The 20494-nt window shown below is 46.1% G+C and overlaps 2 protein-coding genes across 2 annotated transcripts in view; one reads left to right on the top strand and one right to left on the bottom strand.

The window, feature by feature from the left end:
* Window positions 1-20494, bottom strand: part of LOC144698404 (uncharacterized) — a 111490-nt gene that overhangs the window by 44641 nt on the left and 46355 nt on the right. The gene's annotated exons all lie outside the window — the stretch shown is intronic.
* LOC144698405 (uncharacterized) lies at window positions 5864-12330 on the top strand. The gene is made up of 4 exons (XM_078570351.1): window positions 5864-7207; window positions 9198-9521; window positions 10034-10325; window positions 11305-12330. Exons 1-4 carry the CDS (start codon window positions 6285-6287, stop codon window positions 12220-12222), a joined length of 2457 nt encoding a protein of 818 aa, XP_078426477.1. The 5' UTR covers window positions 5864-6284; the 3' UTR covers window positions 12223-12330.

The raw sequence follows: 20494 nt of genomic DNA, 5'->3' as shown, positions 1-20494 counted from the left end.
TGACTAGTGGAGTTCCGCAGGGATCAGTGCTGGGACCTTTGCTGTTTGTAGTATACATAATATGATTTGGAGGAAAATGTAACTGGGCTAATTAGTAAGTTTGCAGACGATACTAAGGTTGGAGGAGTTGCAGGTAGTGAAGAGGATTGTCAAAGGATACAATGGGATATAGATTGGTTGGAGACTTGGGTGGAGAAATGGCAGATGGAGTTTAATCCGGACAAATGCGAGATAATGCATTTTGGAAGGTCTAATACAGGCAGGAATTATACAGTGAATGGCAGAACCCTTAAGTGCATCGATGGGCAGAGGGATCTGGGTGTACAGGTCCACAGGTTACTGAAAGTGGCAACACAGTGGATAAGGTAGTCAGGAAGGCATGTGACATGCTTGCCTTCATTGGCAGGGGTATTGAGTATAAAAGCTGGGAAGTCATGCTGTCAACCTTGTTTAGGCCACACTTGGAATATTGCGTGCAATTCTGGTCACCACATTACCAGAAGGGCATTGGAGAGGGTGCAGAGGAGGTTTACCAGGATGCTGCCTGGTCTGGAGGTTATTAGCTATGAGGAGAGGTTGGAGAAACTCGGATTGTTCTCACTAGAGCGACGGAGATTGAGGGGCGACTTGATAGAAGTTTACAAAATTATGAGTGGCATGGACAGAGTAGATAGTCAGAAGCTTTTTCCCAGGGTGGAAGAGTCAATTACTAGGGGACATTGATTTAAGGTGAGAGGAGAAAACTATAGAGGAGATGTGCGGGGCAAGTTTTTTTACGCATAGGGTAGTGAGTGTCTGGAATTCGCTGCCAGAGGAGGTGGTGGAAGTAGGTACGATAGTGGTGTTTAAGAGGCAGCTTGACAAATACATGAATAGGATGGGAATAGAGGGATACGGACCCCGGAAGTGCAAAATGTTTTAGCTTACGGGCAATATGATCGGCACAGGCTTGGAGGGCCGAAGGGCCGGTTCCTGTGCTGTACTTTTCTTTGTTCTTTGTTCCTTAACCGAGCTTTTCCACCCACGGTGGTTGACAGGGCCCTCAATCGTGTCTGGCCCAACTCCCGTGCATCCGCCCTCACACCTTCCTCTCCCTCCCAGAACCGTGATAGGGTCCCCCTTGTCCGCACTTATCACCCCACCAGCCTCCGCATTCAAAGGATCGTCCTCCGCCATTTCCGCCAACTCCAGCATGATGCCACCACCAAACACATCTTCCCTTCACCCCCCCTGTTGGCATTCCACAGAGATTGTTCCCTCCAGGACACCCTGGTCCACTCCTCTATCACTCCCTACACCTCAACCCCCTCCCACGGCACCTTCCCATGCAACCGCAGAAGGTGCAACACCTGCCCCTTTACTTCCCCTCTCCTCACCGTCCAAGGGCCCAAACACTCCTTTCAAGTGAAGCAGCATTTCACTGGCACTTCCCTCAATTTAGTCTACTGCATTCGCTGCTCCCAATGCGGTTTCCTCTACATTGGAGAGACCAAACGCAGACTGGGTGACCACTTTGCGGAACACCTTCGGTCTGTCCGCAAGCATGACCCAGACCTCCCTGTCGCTTGCCATTTCAACACTCCACCCTGCTCTCATGCCCACATGTCCGTCCTTGACCTGCTGCATTGTTCCAGTGAAGCTCAACGTAAACTGGAGGAACAGCACCTCATCTTCCGACTAGGCACTTTACAGCCTTCCGGACTGAATATTGAGTTCAACAATTTTAGATCATTCACTCTCCTCCATCCCCACCCCCTTTCCGATCCCCCTTTTTTTCCAATAATTTATATAGATTTTTCTTTTCCCACCTATTTCCATTATTTTTAAATGTATTTCCATCCATTGTTTTATCTCTACCTTTTAGCCTATTTTGATCCCTTCCCCCCACCCCACCCCCACTAGGGCTATATGTACCTGCTCATCCTGCTTTCTACCCTTAATGTCACCTATTAGCACATTCCTTAGATAATATCACCACCTTCAACACCTCTTTGACTTTTTGTCTATGACATCTTTTGTCTATCTCCACCTATCACTGGCCCTCTATACAGCTCTACCTGTCCCACCACCCCCTTAAACCAGCTTATATTTCACCTCGCTTCTATTTTTCCTTAGTTCTGTTGAAGAGTCATACGGACTCGAAATGTTAACTGTGTTCCTCTCTGCAGATGCTGTCAGACCTGCTGAGTTTTTCCAGGTATTTTTATTTTTGTTGTGAATTTCTATCCTGGACTGACAGGGATGGATTTTGGAAACTCCTTTTACAGGGGGTTAGAAGGAGAGGATTTACACACAGCAAATTCAAATCAAGAGGAATGTTTGTCCCTTCTCAGTTTCTATCCTGGATTTTCAGTGATTGTTATTGTAAACTTACAGGGCACTGGAAGTGAAGGATTGACAGACGGGAAACTCAAACCAAACATCACATCAAGATCTGACAGAGTCACTCGATTAAACAGGACCTGAATCATCAAAGTTTGAATGTGGAAGTGAAACAGTTTGTCTGTAGGCAAAGGTTTGAGTTAAGTATGAGAATAATGAATTGGGGGAAATCCAACTTCGGTGGGGTAGGAATGGATCTGACCCAGTTACGTTGGAATCAAAGGTTGGCAGATAAAAATGGAACTGAAAAATTGGCTGCCTTTGAAAAAGAGGTAGTTTAGACACAGTCAAGGTATATTTCCACAAGGCAAAAGATAGGGGAAAGAAGTCCAGAGCTCTCACAGTGACAAAAACGACAAAGATTAAGATGAAGAAGAAAAAATGTGCTTATTGCAGATGCCAGGTATAAAATAGAACCAAGCTGAATAGAAAAAGTTCAGAGCAGAATTGGAAAAGCAATTAAGAGAAGCAAAGAGAGAGTATGAAAAGAGATTGGCAGGTAACTTAAAAATTAAAATGCCTTCTGTTAGGCATACAACTAGGTTAAGGGTGATAAAGGGATGGGTGGGGCTGATTAGGGATCACAAATGGGATTTACACATAGAGGCAAGGGGCATAGCTGAAGTATTAAACTAATACTTTGCACCTGCCTTTACCAAAGAATAAGACGTTGCACAGGTCATAATGAAAAAGGAGATAGTTGAGACCCTTGAAGGGTTTAAAATTGATGAGATATTAGGTAAGCTGTCTGTACTGAAAGATAGACAAGGTACCAGGATGGTTTCCATCCACAGATACTGAGGGAAATGAGAGTGGGAATTGCTGAGGCACTGGTCATAACTTTTAAGTCTTCCTTAGACTCGACTCAGAGGACTGGAGAATTGCAAATGTTCCACCCTTGTTCAGACAGGGTCTAAAGATAAGCTCAGCAACCATCTGTTTAATTTCTGTGGTGTGGAAGCTTCTAGAAATAATAATTCAAGACAAAATTAATAATGGCAAATCATGTTTATCTAAAATAAAAACAGAAAGTGCTGTAAAAACTCAGCAAGTCAGGCAGCATCTGTAGAAAGAGAAACGGGTAAATGTTTCGAGTCCGATATGACACTTTTTCGGAACCAGCTTATCTAACTTGCTTGAGATTTTTGATGAGGTATCAGAGAGGGGTGGTGAAAGTATTTCTGTTTATGTGGTGTATATGGACTTCCAAAAGATGTTTGATAACGTGCTTCACAACAGACTTGTAAGAAATGTTATAGCTCATGTGATCAAAGAGACAGTAACAACATGGATACGGAATTGGCTGAGTGCCTGGAAGCAAAGAGTCATGGTTAATGGCTGTTTTTCGGACTGGATGAAGATTTATAGTGGAGTTCCCCAAGGATCAGCATTAGGAGCTCTGCTAGTTCTGATATGTGTTAATGACCTAGACCTTGGTGTACAGGGCACAGTTTTAAAATTCACAAACATTGCAAAACTTGTCAGCATTATGAACTGTGAGGACGATAGTGTGGAATTTCAAAAGGACATAGACAGGGTGGACAAGCGGCAGATGAAATTTAATGCAGAGAAGTGTGACGTCATTCATTTTGGTCAGAAGAATGCCTGGAGACAATAGAAAAGAAAGAATACAAGTCTAAAGTTGGTACAGGAACAGAGGAACCTGGATATATATGTGCATTGAAGTGGCAGGGCAGGTTGAGAAAGCAGTTCATAAAGCACACAGTATCCTGGGCTTTATTAATAGGGACATTGAGTACAATAGCAAGGTTGTTATGTTAAATTTGTATACAAGACTGGTTCAGCCTCGACTGGGTCCATTTCTGGGCACCACACTTTGGGAAGGATGTGAAGGCATTAGAGAGAGTGCAGAAAAGATTCATGAGAATGAAGTCCCTCATCCCTGGAACCAGTTATAAGATAGATTAGAGAAGTCCAGACTGTTCTCCTTGGAGAAGAGAAGGTTGAGAGAAGATTTGATAGAGGTGTTCAAAGTCATGAGGGGCCTGGACAGAGTGAACAGGGAAAAGCTGCTCTCATTGGTGGGAGGATGGAGATTCAGAGGGCACAGATTGAGGGGAATTGCAGAAAGAAGCAATGGAGACATGAGGAAAAACATTTTCACACAGCCAGTGTTTAGACTCTGGAATGCACTGCCTGAGTGTGCGGTGGAGGCAGATTCCATCGAGGCATTCGAGAGGAAATGATAGTATTGTTTGGAAAAGAAGAATGTGCGGGGCTACAGGGAGAAGGCAGGGGAGTGGCACACGATGGATGGCTCCTTAAGAGAGCCAGAACAGACATGAGGGGCCAAATGGCCTCCTTCTGTGCTGTAACTATTCTGTGATCCTGAAGCAGTGTGACTGGAAAAGCACCGAGACACACAAACCCTGGTTAGAGCACACCTGGAGAACCGTGTTCAGTTCTGGGCAGCAAACCTTAGGAAGGATAGAATGGCCTTGGAGGGAGTGTAGCACAGATTTACCTGAATAATATCCGAACCCGAAGGGTTAAATTACAAGGCGAGATTGCACAAAAGAGTCAGAGACATTATGACACAGAGGAGGCCATTCGGCCCATTGCGTCCATGCCAGCTCTCTAGAGCAATCCAGTCAGTCCCATTGCCCTGCTCGATCCCTGTATTCTTGCAGGTTTATTTCCCTCAAGTGTTTATCCAATTTCCTTTTGAGATCATTCACCAGGTCCATTGCCACCCACCTCATAGGCAGCAAGTTCCAGCTCATTCTCAGGGGGCCATTATTCTGTGGAATTCTCTTCCCCGAGACCAGTGGGGCTAGGTCATTGAATATATTCAAGGCTGAGTTAAATAGATTCTTGATTGACAAGGAGTCGCAGGTTATAGGGGGTAAATAGGAAAATAGAGTTGAGGCCACAAGCAGATCAGCCATGATCTTATCAAATGGTGGAGCAGGCTTTAGGGGCCGAATGGCCTACGTTGCTCCTAATTCGTATGTTCGTATGTATGGAAACTCAGTACAGTCTGCCAGGGAGAGGGTGTTCAGCAGTTGAAATCAGTGAGGACTCTGATCTCGGTGAAGGAAGGAAACCCTGGGAGGTGGGCTGGGAGGATTCAGAAACACTCGCTGGAGACCCCAAACCCCCAAAAAGAGCCTGCAGGTCCCACGTTTGCAGCTCTGGGGCTTCTTCCCAGATTAACAGCTGTCATCTTGGTTCATCTGGGAGCAGACGCATGTATGACCACCTTGATGATGCAACAGAGAGTGGACGGGGCTTGAGGGTGTCTGTGACCAGGAGGGAAAATGATTAATTCATTGATTTTATTGTCAGTCTGCAGACAGAAGCTGGAGAACAGGCAGGGAGGGAGAAAACTGGAAGTGGAGGAAAGAAATGGTGGAGATGGGTTTGGATTTCAGCCCAGGGAGGAGGGAGAGTGTGTGGGACGGGGATTTACAGCTTTGGGGGAACAAGAGAGAAAACAATATTCCATAGAAACTAGAATTGTCTGCTCTGAATTTCTATCCCGGACTGACAGTGATGACTTTTATAAACTCGTTTTCCAGGATATTAGAAGGGAAGGATTTGCAGATGTGAAACTCAAACCAAACATCTTCTGACAGAGTCACTCGATTCACCAGGACCTGAATATTCTCAGACTTTGAATGTGGAAGGAGAAATGTTTCTCTGTTCTGTCTGTGGGGAAAGATTTTGAACTTCGGTGTGACTGGAAAAACACCGAGACACACACTTACACCCGAGTGAGAGTGTCCCAGTGAACTGACTGTGGAAAGAGCTTTAACCAGTCACACAGCCTGAAAAAACATCACATCGTTCACAGTGAGGAAAAACCATACACATGTTTTGTATCTGGACAAGGTTTCAACTGATCGTCCAACCTGGAGGGACACAAGGACACCCACACCATGGAGAAACCGTGGAAATGTGAGGACTGTGGTAAGCGATTCAGTTACCCATCCCTGCTGGAAAACCATCGACGCAGTCACACCGGGGAGAGGCCGTTCACCTGCTCTGTGTGTGGGGAAGGATTCGCTCAAACATCTGGCCTTTGGTCACACCAACGGGTTCACACTGAGGAGAAGCTATTCAGCTGCACTTCCTGTGGAAAGAGGTTCAGGCACTCTTCAGCACTCACTGTACACCAACGCACTCACACTGGGGAGAGGCCATTCACCTGCTCAGAGTGTGGGAAGGGATTCACTCAGTCGTTCCACCTTCTGACACACCAGCGAGTTCACACTGGAGAGAGGCCGTTCACTTGCTCTGTGTGTGGGAAAGGATTCACTGGGTCATCCCACCTGCTGTCACACCAGCGAATCCACATTGAAGAGAAGCCATTCAGCTGCACTTCCTGTGGAAAGAGTTTCAGACAGGCATCCTCCCTCATTTTACACCAGCGAGTTCACACTGGGGAGAGACCATTCATCTGCGCCGAGTGTGGGAAAGGATTCACAGTTTTGCCCACCCTGCTGAGACACCAGCGAATTCACACTGGGGAGAAGCCATTTAGCTGCACTTCCTGTGGGAAGAGTTTCAGGCAGTCATCCAACCTCACTGCACACCAACGCACTCACACTGCAGAGAGACCATTCACATGCTCCGTATGTGGGAAAGGATTCAGTCGGTCATCCAACCTCACCGCACACCAGCGAGTTCACACTGGGGAGAGACCGTTCACTTGCTCGCTGTGTGAGAAGGGATTTGCAAAGTCTTTCAACCTGCTGATCCACCAACGCACTCACACTGAGAAGAGGTCATTCAAATGCTGTGTGTGTGGGAAGGGATTCACTCAGGCTCAATGCCTCCTGAGACATCAGCAAGTTCATAAGTGACTGCAGTGGTTGGATTCTGCTGTTCTTGATGCTTTTAAGCTTGTTTAGTATTGATAGTCTGGCAATATTTTGTTTCTGCTGATGTTAACAACCCTATAACTGGGTGGAGTTTAATATTCTGGAGATGTCACTGATTTTGAGGGCTGCAGTGTTCCTTTTTAAAAGCACCATCTGTGCTCCTCCCCCTTAATTTCAAAAACTTTCAGTCGGAACCCCTTGACAATAAAATTATGAACTTTTACTACAAATGTAAATTGATATTTGGTGAAAAATCTACAATTCAGTGTCTGAAAGATTTAACTGCAGGGATCTAAACATTTTTTTTCAATGCCAATGGGAAGAGGATAACCAGGGAAAGAGTTGGGCCCATTAGGGACCAATGGGCCTTGACATCTTGACCAACATTCAAGGCTATGGGCCAAGTGCTGGTAAATGGGTTTAGGTAGGTAGGTCAGGTGTTTCTCACATGTTGGTGCAGACTCGATGGGCCAAATCTGCAGATTTCAGGTGTGACTAGAAAAATGCCGAGACCCACAAACCCTGGTTAGAGCACACCTGAAGAACTGTGTTCAGTTCTGGACAACGAACATCAGGAAGGATAGAATGTCTTTGGAGTGAGTGTAGCACATATTTACCTGAGTGATCTGAGCTCCAAGGGTTAAACTACAGAATGAGATTACACAAAAAAGTCACAGAGTCATCTTGGCACAGAGGAGGCCATTAGGCCCATTTGAGTCCATGCCAGCTACGTAGAGCAATCCAATCAGTCCCATTCCCCTGCTCTATCCTCGTATCCTTGCAGGTTTATTTCCCTCGAACATCTATCCAATATCCTTTTGAAATCATTCCTCATGTCCATTTCCGCCCCCCCTCATCGGCAGCAAGTTCCAGATCATTCCCACTCATTGTGTAAAAACATTCTTCCTCACATCTCCCGTACCTTTTACCCAAAACCTTAAACTTGCGTCCTTGAGTCCTTGTACGATCAGCTGATGGGAATAGCTTTTCTTTATCTGCCTTATCTAAACCTGTCATAATCTTGTACACCTCTCAATCTCCACTCAAACTCCTTTGCAGGAACCAGTGTGGTAAATCTCCTCTGCATCTTCTCAAGGACCTTCACAACCATCATTAAGTGAGGTGACCAGAACTGGATGCAATTCTTGAATTGTGGCCTAACCAGAGCTTTGTAAAGATTCAGCATAACTTCCTGTTTTTGTACTCAATATCACTATTTATGTAGCTCAAGATACAATCAACTTTGCTAACTTGTCTCTTAATACATCCTGTCACCTTCAGAGATCAAAGCAGAAGAAGCTCTGTCTATGCTCACTCTTTAGAGCTGTGCCCTGAATTATATCTTCCCTCTCCCTATCCCTCCTGCTAAAATACATCACCTCACTGTGAGGGTTGTAATCCCTGGAATTTAGAAGATGAAGAGGTGATTTGATCAAAGTTTTCGGGATATTAATTGGAACTGACAGGGTACATAGAGAGAAACTATTTCCACTGGTTGGGGAATCTAGGATGAGTGGGCGAAGTCTAAACATAGAATCGGGTTCCAGATGCTTTTCAGAGAGAGTGTTCCGGATCCTGACAACTCTCTGCTGATGCACTTCCCTGTTTCTGTACTCAGTACCTCTATTTATGAAGCCCAAGACCCCATATGCTTCCCTGACTACCCATCAATCTTTCCTGCCATAAGAAATCGGTCCCTCAAACGGTTTAATCATCACCCGTACTCACAAAGCCTATGTAGTGATACAAGATTTAAAATAGTTCCTGTAATATGAATACCATACACCCATCCCCAAGGCTATGTCATCCCATCTACAAGAACCTTGATCTTCAGATGATAAGGGTATTATCCAGGAATTTCATGAGTCAGAATGCAGGGAGAGAGATGGGTGGACTATAACCACCCAGTAGCGAAGACCCTGATGTTAAGGCAGTTTTGGGAAAACACCGTGATCGTCCCTGTGATAGTGACACCAGTAAAAAGGGTGGAGGGAAGAGAGGGATCAGTGACTGGGCTGGAATAGGGGCCACGGCTGGCACGGCCGCTGGGAAGCACTTAGACATGGAGAATATGTGGGAACAGGATGAGGCTGTGAGGCAGCAATGGACAGGAATCTTCAGTAAAAGAAATAAAACGCAGAGAGATGAAATTCTGGAACAACAAGGAGTGAAATTCAGAAAGGAGATGGTGGACGGACTGATCAAGAGAAAGGGAACGGTCAGTGAGATCATTCAGCAGAATAAGATTGAGGTGAAAAGTCAGAACATGTCTAAAGCTGTTCCCTGTGTGATGTAAGGAGGGTTTTTATTGGATCAGGTACAAGGCCAGGAGGACATTGAAAAGCAATAGAGAGTCCAACAATAGAGAGCCCAAAGGGTCTGGAGGGGGAGGGTTAATAATCCCAGGGAGTCACAGGGCCAGAAGGACATAGAAAAACAAAAGAGAGCCCAAAGGATCTGGAAGGGGAGTGTTAATAAACTCAGGGAATCACAGGCTGCACAAACTTCGAGTGTGACCCCAGACCCATTTTAAAACAGTGAACACATAAATCCCTGATTTTACTGAGACTCTTTTCCATGTCCCAGCTCCTGTAAATACTGACTGGAAAGGGACCAGAATCTCAGGAGGTTCCACACCACTGACTGCTCCGATCAGATTAATGTGCTCCTGCTGTGAGTATTTAATAAAGTGTCCGAACCTCTCATTGTGCTTCCTGTCCAATATGCCCCCCATCCATGGATCTTCCGTTTTACCAACTGGGAAAAAAAAATTCCTGTTCACTGATTGGCCTCGATGGCGGCAGGATTATCCAGAATGCCCTATGGGTCAGAAAGTCTCCTATCAATGAGGACAGGCACCCAGAGCGCCAGCGTGGGGGGCCAGACTGTGCTCGGAACATGCTCAGTGCGGCTGGTGGAGATGGACTATGGTGGAACAGGTGGCTCAGGAGGCCGGAGGAGATTGTGGACATACGGGAGGAATTGGAGCCGGGGGTGGGCCAGAATTCGATGATCCCAGATAATCCTGTAGGGCTGGAAATGACCACAATGTCGGTCAGTGACCACAGGGGTGATGGTGAACAAGACTTGGTGCGAGTAAGGACATGAGCAGCCATTTTGAATGAACTCCAGTTTCTATGGAGTTCAATCTGGGAGGCCGACAAGACGCACATTGGAATAGTCCAGTTTAGAGGGAACAAAGGAATGGATGAGTTTCAGCAACAGATGAACTAAGGCAGTGACACAGCTGGGCAATGTTACTGAGGAGGAAATGGATGGTTTTAGTGATTTGTAGTCAGAAGCTCAGTTTGGGCTGAAATATGACAACAAAATTGTGAACAGTCTGGTTCAGCCTCAGAGAGCTGCAAGAGGGATGGAGTCGGTGGTTAGGGAGTGGAGACAATGGCTTTCATCTTCCCAACATTTAAATGGAGGAAATTTCTGCTCATCCAGTATTGGATGTCAGACAAGTTAGGACGGTGTGTGAGTGGAGGTGACGGTGTTCATTGACACCTGTTACCCTGGTCCTTCTAGTTGGTGGAGGTTGAAGGTTTGGGAGATTCTTCCAAAGTTCTGGTCGAGCTGAAGATGTATTAAACACACCTCCCACCTCTCTCTCTCCTCCCATGGAGGCCAGAATCTTGTGTCGCCCAGACTAGGTGGCAGGTTCCCTTCCCTGAAGGACATCAGTGACCCAGTTGGGTTTTTATGACAATCCATCAATTTTCATGGTCATTTTTCCCTCGTGCCGGCCCCACAAATTACCAGATTCATTCAGCTCAATTTCACAACCTGTTTTTGTGGGTTCTCTCTCACTCCCTTTTTTCTGTTTTAAATCAGTTTCACAGGGTATTAAAAGGGGAGGATTTGCAGTCAGGAAACAGAAACAAAACATCACAGCAGAATCTGACATTCGTCCGATTTATCGTAACCTGAATATCGTTTGATTTTGAACATGGAAGGAAAAAGTGCCGTTCACAGTGGGGAGAAACAGTATGCGTGTTCTGTGTGTGGACAAGGCTTCAACCGATCATCTGACCTGTCAAGACACAAGCGCAGTCACATCCAGGAGAAACCGTGGAAATGTGGGGACTGTGGGAAGGGATTCAGATTCCCGTCAGAGCTGGAAGAGCATCGGCGCAGTCACACTGGGGAGAGACCATTCACCTGCTCAATGTGTGAGAAGGGATTTGCTCACTCATCTCACCTGCTGACACACCAGCGAGTTCACACTGACGAGAGACCTTTTAAATGCCCAGACTGTGGGAAGTGCTTTAAAAGTTCCTGTGAGCTGATTTCCCATCAACGTGTTCACACTGATGAGAGACCATTCAGGTGCTCTCACTGTGGAACTGGGTTCAGGCGATCATCCCAACTCACTGTACACCAACGAATTCACACTGGGGAGAGGCCCTACACCTGCTCCACTTGTGGGAAGGGATTCACTCAGTCATCCAACCTGCTGAGACACCAGCAAGTTCACATGGGAGAACGGCCATTCACCTGCTCCCAGTGTGGGAAGGGATTCACTCAGTTATCTAGCCTGCTGAGACACCAGCAAATTCACACTGGAGAGAGGCCATTCATCTGTCCTCAGTGCAGGAAGAGATTCACTACCTCATCCCACCTGCTGACACACCAGCGAGTTCACACTGGGGAGAAGCCATTCACCTGCCCCCAGTGTGGGAAGGGATTCACTCAGTTATCTAGCCTGATGAAACACCAGCAAATTCACACTAGGGAGAGGCCATTCATCTGCTCTCAATGCGGGAAGAGATTCACTACCTCATCCAAACTGCTGACACACCAACGAGTTCACACTGGGGAGAGGCCATTCATCTGCCCCCAGTGTGGGAAGGGATTCACTACCTCATCCAAACTGCTGAGACACCAGCGAGTTCACACTGGGGAGAGGCCATTCACCTGTCCCCTGTGTGGGAAGGGATTCACTACCTCATCCAACCTGCTGAGACACCAGCGAGTTCACAAGTAACAACAGTGGTGGGATTTTGCTATTAATCACATCCAGGACTGAACTGTGTTCATTGGGATCTGTTTCTGCTGATGTTAATAAACTACAGACCACTTAGAGGGGCTAATATTCTGGATAAATGTCAAATAAATTAGTTAGGTGTTAAAGACACAATGTGTTGAATCTTTTTAATATCTCTAACACAAGTTTGTTCTTTTTGAAGTGCTCTCCCTCTCCCCTGCCTCCTCCATCCTCACCCCCAACAACCAGTGTGAGGATCTCATGGAGCTTCTTTGTCACTAAGATTGAGATAGTCCGATCAGCTGCCTCTGCTGCTTCCCTCCCTTCCACTCGCCCTCCCTAAAGTTCCCCATTACCCGAGCCCTGAACTCACATCTTTCTGTCGTTTTCCTCCCATCTCCCCTCATGCCCTCTCAGAGCTCATCTTGTCCATGAAACCCACCTCCTGCTGCATGGACCCTACACCCACTAAACTACTGATCACGCAACTTCCCCATGTTCACTGACTATGTTAATAGTTTTCTCTCTCAGGTATTGTCCCTCTCTCCTTCAAATCTGCCATCATTATACCCTTCTCAAAAAACAAATCCTTCACCCCACCATCCTTGCAAACAACTGACCCATCTCCAGCCTCTCTTTCCTCTCCAAAGTCCTTGAATGTGCTGTCTCCTCCCAAATCCCTGCCCATCTTTCCCAGAACTTCATGTTGAATCCCTCCAATCAGGTTTCTGCCCCTGGCACAGTACTGAAACAGCTCTTATCAAAGTCACAAATGACGTCCTATGTGACTGTGACAAAGAAAAACTCTCCCTTCTCGTCCTTGACCTGCCTGCAGCCTTTGACAATGTTGACCACATCATTCTGCACCTTTGCCTCTCTCCTGTCGTCCAGCTGGGTGGGGCTGCTCTCTCCTGGTTCCATTCATCTCTATCAAATCATAGCCAGAGAATCACTTGCAATGTCTTCCCTTCCCACTCACACAGTCACCTCTGGTCTTCTCTTATTTCTCATTAACGTGCTCCAAACAATGACATCATCTGAAAACACTGTCACTTATCACATTTACACTGACAGCTCCCAGCTCTGCCTCACCACCACCTCTCTCGACTTCTCCACTCTTGGTAAATTATCAGACTGTTTGGTGGATGTGCAGAAAATTTCCTCCAATTAAATATTGGGAAGACTGAAGTCATTGTTTGGATGACTGGTAGAAGCAGATTTAGTCGTAACTTTTAAAAGTGATTTGGACTTTTATTTAATAAGGAAAGATTTGGGGGGCAGTTGGAAAAGAGCAGGGGAGTGGGACAGATTGGTAACATTTTCAGAGACAATACAGGCACAATGGGCTGAATGGCCACCATCCGTACTCTATGATTCTATCATATGTTTATTATGAATCTTAATATTATTATAGATGACAGAATCTCCTAATAGTACAGCAGAGAAGGAGTCCGGTTGGCCTATTGAATCTGTGCTGACAAATTCGACGACCTATCCAGTTAGTCCCACTCCCCCATTCTTTCCTCATCCCTGCATCATTTCTCCTTCAAGAATGTATCCAATTTCTTTTTGAAGGTCACTCTTGAACCTGTATCCATCAGATAGTGAATTCCAAATTCTTACCACTTGTTACTGAAAAGATTTCCTCATGATGCTAGTGTAAAAGCAAAATATTGCGGATGCTGGATATCTGAAATAAAAACAGAAAATGCTGGAAAAACTCAGCAGGTCTGACACCACCTGTGGAGAGAGAAACAGTTAGTGTTTCGAGTCTGTATGACTCTCCTTCATTGCACAATACCAAATATAGAATAGCCTGTTCCCGAGTCAGTTCCTCGACATTCTGGTCTAAAAATCATCTTGTATACTCCAGGAATTCATCCACCACAGTATTATTGCGAATTTAGTTTGCCCAGTCTATATGCAGCTTAAAGTCACCCGTGATTACCATAGCACTCTTTTTACATACATCTCTAATTTCCTGTTTAACACTGTCCCCTACCTTATCACTACTGTTTGGAGGCTTATGGACAACTCCCACTAATGTTTTCTGCCCTTTGTTGTTTCTTAGCTCCACCCAGACTGATTCTAGATCTAGATTTTTGAGTTAATATCCTCCCTCACTACTGCACTGATTTCGTCCTTAACTAACAATGTCACACCACCTCCTTTTCCTTTTTGCTTGTCTGTCCTAAATATCGAGTACCCTTGGATATTCAGTTCCCAGCCTTGGTCACCCTGCAGCCATGTCTCTGTAATCACAGTCATATCGTACCTGTTTACATCTATTTGCACTGTTAATCCATCTACCTTATTGCAAATGCTCCATGCATTCAGATACAGTGCTTTTAGACTTGTCTTTTTAACATTTTTTATACATCTCTTTTTGTACTATGGTCATATTTGCTGCAAGATCTTGTTTCCTCTGCCTTCCACTTTTGCTTTCTACTTATCTATCTTTTGCTCCTATCTTTGTTTCCCTCTCTTGTGTCTCCTCGCTCAGTTTCCCATTCCCCTGCCAGTCTACTTTAAACCCTCCCCCACAGTACTAGCAAATACCCTTGCGAGGATACTGGTCCTGGTCCTGCTGGGGTGCAACACATTCAGCTTGTACAGGTCCCATCATCACCAGAATCAGTCCCTATGCCTTAGGAATCTAAATCCCTCCCTCCTACACCATCTCTCCAGCCATGCATTCATCCGGTCTATTCTCCTATTCCTGATCTCGCTTGCACATGGTACAGGGAGCAACCTGAGATTACTACCTTTGAGGTCCTTTTTTTAATTTATTTCCTAGCTCCCTATATTCTGCTTTCAGGCCCTCATCCCTCTTATTACCTATGTTGTTGGTACCGATATGGACCATGACCTCTGCCTAATATATGATATAGTAGTATATCATATATTAATATAATATTTTTTTAAAGTTCATTCAAGGGATGTGGGCTTCACTAGCTGGCCCAGCATTTATTCCCCACACCTAGTTGCCCTTGAGAAGGTGGTGGTGAGCTGCTTTCTTGAACTGCTGTAGTCCATGCAATGTAGGTACACCCAAAGTGCTGTTCGGAAGGGAGCTCCAGGATTTTGATCCAGAGACTGAAGGAATGGCGATATATTTCCAAGTCAGGGTGGTGAGTGGTTTGGAGGGGAACTTCCAGGGGGTGCTGTTCCGATCTATCTGCTGCCCTTTTCCTTTGAGATGACTGAGGCCGTGGGTTCGGAAGGTGCTGTCGAAGGAGCCTTGGTGTGTTCTTGCAGTGCATCTTGTAGATGGTACACACAGCTGCTACTGTTTGTCGGTGGTGGAGGGAGTGAATGTTTGTGGATGGGGTGCCAATCAAGTGGGCTGATTTGTCCTGGATGGTGTCAACCTTCTTGAGAGTTGTTGGAGCTGCACTCATCCAGGCAAGTGGGGAATATTCCATCACACTCCTGACTTGTGCTTTGTAGATGGTGGACAGACTTTGGAGAGTCAGGGGGTGAGTTACTTGTGGCAGAATTCCCAGCCTCTGACCTGCTCTTGGAGCCACAGTATTTATATGGCTGGTCTAGTTATGTTTATGCTCAATGGTAACCCCCAAGATGTTGATATTGGGGGATTCAGTGAAGGTAATGCCACTGAATGTCAAGGGGTGATGGGTAGATTCTCACTTGTTGGAGATGGTCATTGACTGGCACTTGTGTGTTGCGAATGTTACTTGCCACCTGTCAGTACAAGCCTGGATATTGTCCAGGTCTTGCTGCATTTAGAAATGCACTGCTTCAGTAGCTGAGGTGTCGCGAATGGTGCTGAACATTGTGCAATCACCAGTGAACATCCCCACTTCTGACCTTATCATGGGAGGAAGGTCATTGATGAAACAGCTGAAGATGGTTGGGCCTAGGACAATACCCTGAGGAACTCCTGCATTGATGTCATGGAAATGAGATGATTGACCTCCAACAACCACAACCATCTTCCTTTGTGCTAGGTATGAATCCAACCAGTATAGAGTTTCCCCCCTGATTCCCATTGACTCCAGTTTTGCCAGAGATCCTTGATGCCAAACTTGGTCAAATGCTGCCTGGATGTCAAGGGCAATCACTCTCACCTCACCTCGGGAGTGCAGCTCTTTTGTCCATGTTTGAACCACGGCTGCAATGGTCAGGAGCTGAGTGACCCTGGCGGAACCCAAGTTTAGCATTAATGAGGAGGTTATTTCTTAGCAAGTGCTACTTGATACAGAAACAGGCCCAGTCTCAATGTGGTGATGAAAATTTTTGTTCACCAATTAAGCTTTGAGCGTGATGGGGGAGGGGGGGGGACAGTAATTAAGAGGTTACACTTTGGACTCAAATTAATAAGGACCCTGATCTGTGGGAAGGAAGGAAACCCTGGGAGGTGGGCGGGGAGGATTCAGAAACACCCGCTGGAGGCCCCAAACCCCCAATAAAACTCAGTAATTTTATTATCAGTCTGCAGATAGGAGCTGGAGAACTGAACCCAGGCAGAGGAGAGGGAGGGAGAAAACTGGAGTGGAGGAATGAAATGGTGAGATGGGTCTGGATTTCAGCTGAGGGAGGAGGGAGAGTGTGTGGGATGGGAATTTACAGCTTTGGCGGAACAAGAGAAGAAAAAATGTTCCATAGAAACTAGAATTGATTGTTCTGAATTTCTATCTTGGAATGATAATGATGACCTTTGCAAACAAGTTGAAACATAACCAGTGGGAAGCTCCCACCCTCTTTAACTCTTGTTGGTCTAACAAGGTTGAAGCTTTTGTTTAACAGTAAAAGGTAATTTTTTACATTTTAATTTTTTGTCAGTTTTAACACAGTCATTTGGAGAGTTACTTGAAGAGAGAATCAAACAAAACAAAATTTGGGAAAAAGATTTAAAAAAAAACAAAAGAATTGGAAAAACAATGTTAAAAATTGTAGCTCAATTCATCTTTTATCTGAAAAAGAAGTTATGTAACGTTGACACAATTGTGTGCATGTGAGAATGTTTGCTCAGTGCGTTTGCAAACAAGCAGAGAGGTTAACCCTTTCCAATGACAACTTGGTGATATTTTGAACTAAATTTTGGTTTTATCCCATTTGCTATCTTTAAAGACAACGCACTTGAGGACGGCTGATATTGGAGATATCTCCAAACTGACCGCAAATACCTGCACTTCTATCTCTGATCCAATTACACCACATTATGAGAATATTAAATTGGACAGTAAAGTTCCTCCATGGCTCATGAGTGAGATAGAATGGTAATTAATGGGATACCCCACTTAGGATAAAAGATAGAGTAAATCACACCACCAAATGGGAATTGGAATAATCCCCTCTCCCCACCTCGGGTACACTTCAATAGAATAGATCAATCTGGTATCCATGTACATTCTAGTGAAACTCAGAAAAGTGTAGATGGGACGAGTAAATTGATAGCTTTCTCTCGGAGATGTTTATATCCTTGCCTCTGAACTTTTAAGAAAACGGCATTTGATAGTCTGGTCACTACCTAAGGCATCAGAACCATAAGCAAAGATCTTCAGTCAGATGCCCAGTTTGATCTTTCAATAAGATCACTTGTAAGTTCAAGAGTGGCTTGTATCAGATGGAGCATATGTGAAACAAAAACAGAATTACCTGGAAAAACTCAGCAGGTCTGGCAGCATCGGTGGAGAAGAAAAGAGTTGACGTTTCGAGTCCAACATGACCCTTCAACAGAACTGAAGTATAGTTAGGAGAGGGGTGAAATATAAGCTGGTATAAGGTGGGGGGCGGGGGGAGAGAAGTTGAGGGTGGGGTGGTTGTAGGGACAAGCAAGCAGTGATAGGAGCAGATAATCAAAAGATGTCACAGACAAAAGGATCAAAGAGGTGTTGAAGGTGGTGATACCATCTAAGAAAATGTGCTAATTAAGAATGGATGGCAGGACACTCAAGGTACAGCTCTAGTGGGGGTGGGGTGGAAAGACTGGCAAGGTATTAGTTGTAGATTTAAAAATAATGGAAATAGGTGGGAAAAGAAGAATCTATATACATTATTGAAAAAAAAAGGAGGGGGAAGAAACGGGGTGGGGATGGGGGTTGGGAGTTTAAGATCTAAAGTTGTTGAATTCAATATTCAGCCTGGAAGGCTGTAAAGTGCCTAGTCGGAAGATGAAGTGCTGTTCCTCCAGTTTGTGTTGGGCTTCACTGGAACAATGCAGCAAGCCAAGGACAGACATGTGGGCAAGAGAGCAGGGTGGAGTGTTAAAATGGCAAGCGACAGGGAGGTTTGGGTCTTTCTTGCGGACAGACCACAGGTGTTCTGCAAAGCGGTCGCCCAGTTTGCGTTTGGTCTCTCCAATGTAGAGGAGACCGCATTGGGAGCAACGAATGCAGTAGACTAAGTTAGGGGAAATGCAAGTGAAATGCTGCTTCACTTGAAAGGAGTGTTTGGGCCCTTGGACAGTGAGGAGAGAGGAAGTGAAGGGGCAGGTGTTGCATCTTCTGCGTGGGCATGGGGTGGTGCCATAGGCGGGGGTTGAGGAGTAGGGGGTGATGGAGGAGTGGACCAGGGTGTCCTGGAGGGAACGATCCCTACGGAATGCCGCCGGGGGGGGGGGGTGAAGGGAAGATGTGTTTGGTGGTGGCATCATGCTGGAGTTGGCGGAAATGGCGGAGGATGATCCTTTGAATGCGGAGGCTGGTGGGGTGATAAGTGAGGACAAGGGGGACCCTATCATGTTTCTGGGAGGGAGGAGAAGGCGTGAGGGCGGATGCATGGGAGATGGGCCGGACACGGTTGAGGGCCCTGTCAACGACCATGGGTGGAAAACCTCGGTTAAGGAAGAAGGAGGACATGTCAGAGGTGCTGTTTTTGAAGGTAGTGTCATCAGAACAGATGCGACGGAGGCGAAGGAACTGAGAGAATGGGATGGAGTCCTTACAGGAAGCGGGATATGAGGAGCTGTAGTCGAGGTAGCTGTGGGAGTCGGTAGGCTTGTAATGGATATTAGTGGACAGTCTATCATCAGAAATTGAGACAGAGAGGTCAAGGAAGGGAAGAGAAGTGTCAGAGATGGACCATGTGAAAATGATGGAGGGGTGGAGATTGGAAGCAAAATTAATAAATTTTTCCAGGTCCCGACGAGAGCATGAAGCAGCACCGAAGTAATCATTGATGTACCGGAGAAAGAATTGTGGGAGGGGCCCGGAGTAGGACTTGAACAAGGAATGTTCCACATACCCCATAAAGAGACAGGCATAGCTGGGGCCCATGCGGGCGAGTGAGAGGAGTTAAAGGAGAAATTGTTCAGTGTGAGAACAAGTTCAGCCAGACAGAGGAGAGTAGTGGTGGATGGGGATTGTTCGGGCCTCTGTTCAAGGAAGAAGCTAAGGGCCCTCAGACCATCCTGGTGGGGGATGGAGGTGTAGAGGGATTGGACATCCATGGTGAAGAGGAAGCGGTTGGGGCCAGGGAACTGGAAATTGTTGATGTGACGTAAGGTGTCGGAGGAATCACGGATGTAGGTGGGAAGGGACTGGACAAGGGGAGAGAGAAGGGAGTCAAGATAACGAGAAATGAGTTCTGTGGGGCAGGAACAGGCTGACACGATCGGTCTGCCAGGACAGTTCTGTTTGTGGATTTTGGGTAGGAGGTAGAAGCGGGCCGTCCAAGGTTGGGCGACTGTCAGGTTGGAAGCTGTGGGAGGAAGATCTCCAGAGGAGATGAGGTCAGTGACAGTCCTGGAAACAATGGCTTGATGTTCCGTGGTGGGGTCATGGTCCAGGGAGAGGTAGGAGGAAGTGTCTGCGAGTTGACGCTCAGCCTCCGCGAGGTAGAGGTCAGTGCGCCAGACAACAACAGCACCACCCTTGTCAGTGGGTTTGATGACAATGTTGGGGTTGGACCTTAGAGAACGGAGTGCAGTAAGTTCAAAGAGAGACAGATTAGAATGGGTGAGAGGAGCAGAGAAATTGAGACAGCTAATGTCACGCCGACAGTTCTCAATGAAAAGATCAAGAGAAGGTAAGAATCCAGAGGGAGGGGTCCAGGTGGAGGGAGAATATTGGAGGTGGGTAAAAGGATCCGTTGAACGGGGAGAGGACTCCTACCCAAAGAAGTGAGCACGGAGACGAAGACGGCGGAAGAAGAGTTCAGCATCATGCCGAGCCCGAAATTCATTGAGATGAGGGCGTAAGGGTATGAAACTAAGTCCTTTGCTGAGCACTGGACATTCAGCATCGGAGAGGGGAAGGTCAGGGGGTATAGTGAATACACGGCTGGGGCTGGGATTGGAAGATGGGGT

Source organism: Cetorhinus maximus, chromosome 23 (genome assembly GCF_964194155.1).
Source record: "Cetorhinus maximus chromosome 23, sCetMax3.hap1.1, whole genome shotgun sequence".
NCBI classification, from domain to species: domain Eukaryota; kingdom Metazoa; phylum Chordata; class Chondrichthyes; order Lamniformes; family Cetorhinidae; genus Cetorhinus; species Cetorhinus maximus.
This window is presented reverse-complemented; position numbering and strand designations above follow the sequence as displayed.

Coding starts and splice junctions, on each gene's coding strand:
- LOC144698405 (XM_078570351.1), top strand. CDS start 6,285: ATGGAGAAACCGTGGAAATGTGAGGACTGTGGTAAGCGATTCAGTTAC. Junction 7,208..9,197: donor AGACATCAGCAAGTTCATAA/GTGACTGCAGTG, acceptor TCCCTGTGATAG/TGACACCAGTAAAAAGGGTG. Junction 9,522..10,033: donor AAAGCTGTTCCCTGTGTGAT/GTAAGGAGGGTT, acceptor CGATGGCGGCAG/GATTATCCAGAATGCCCTAT.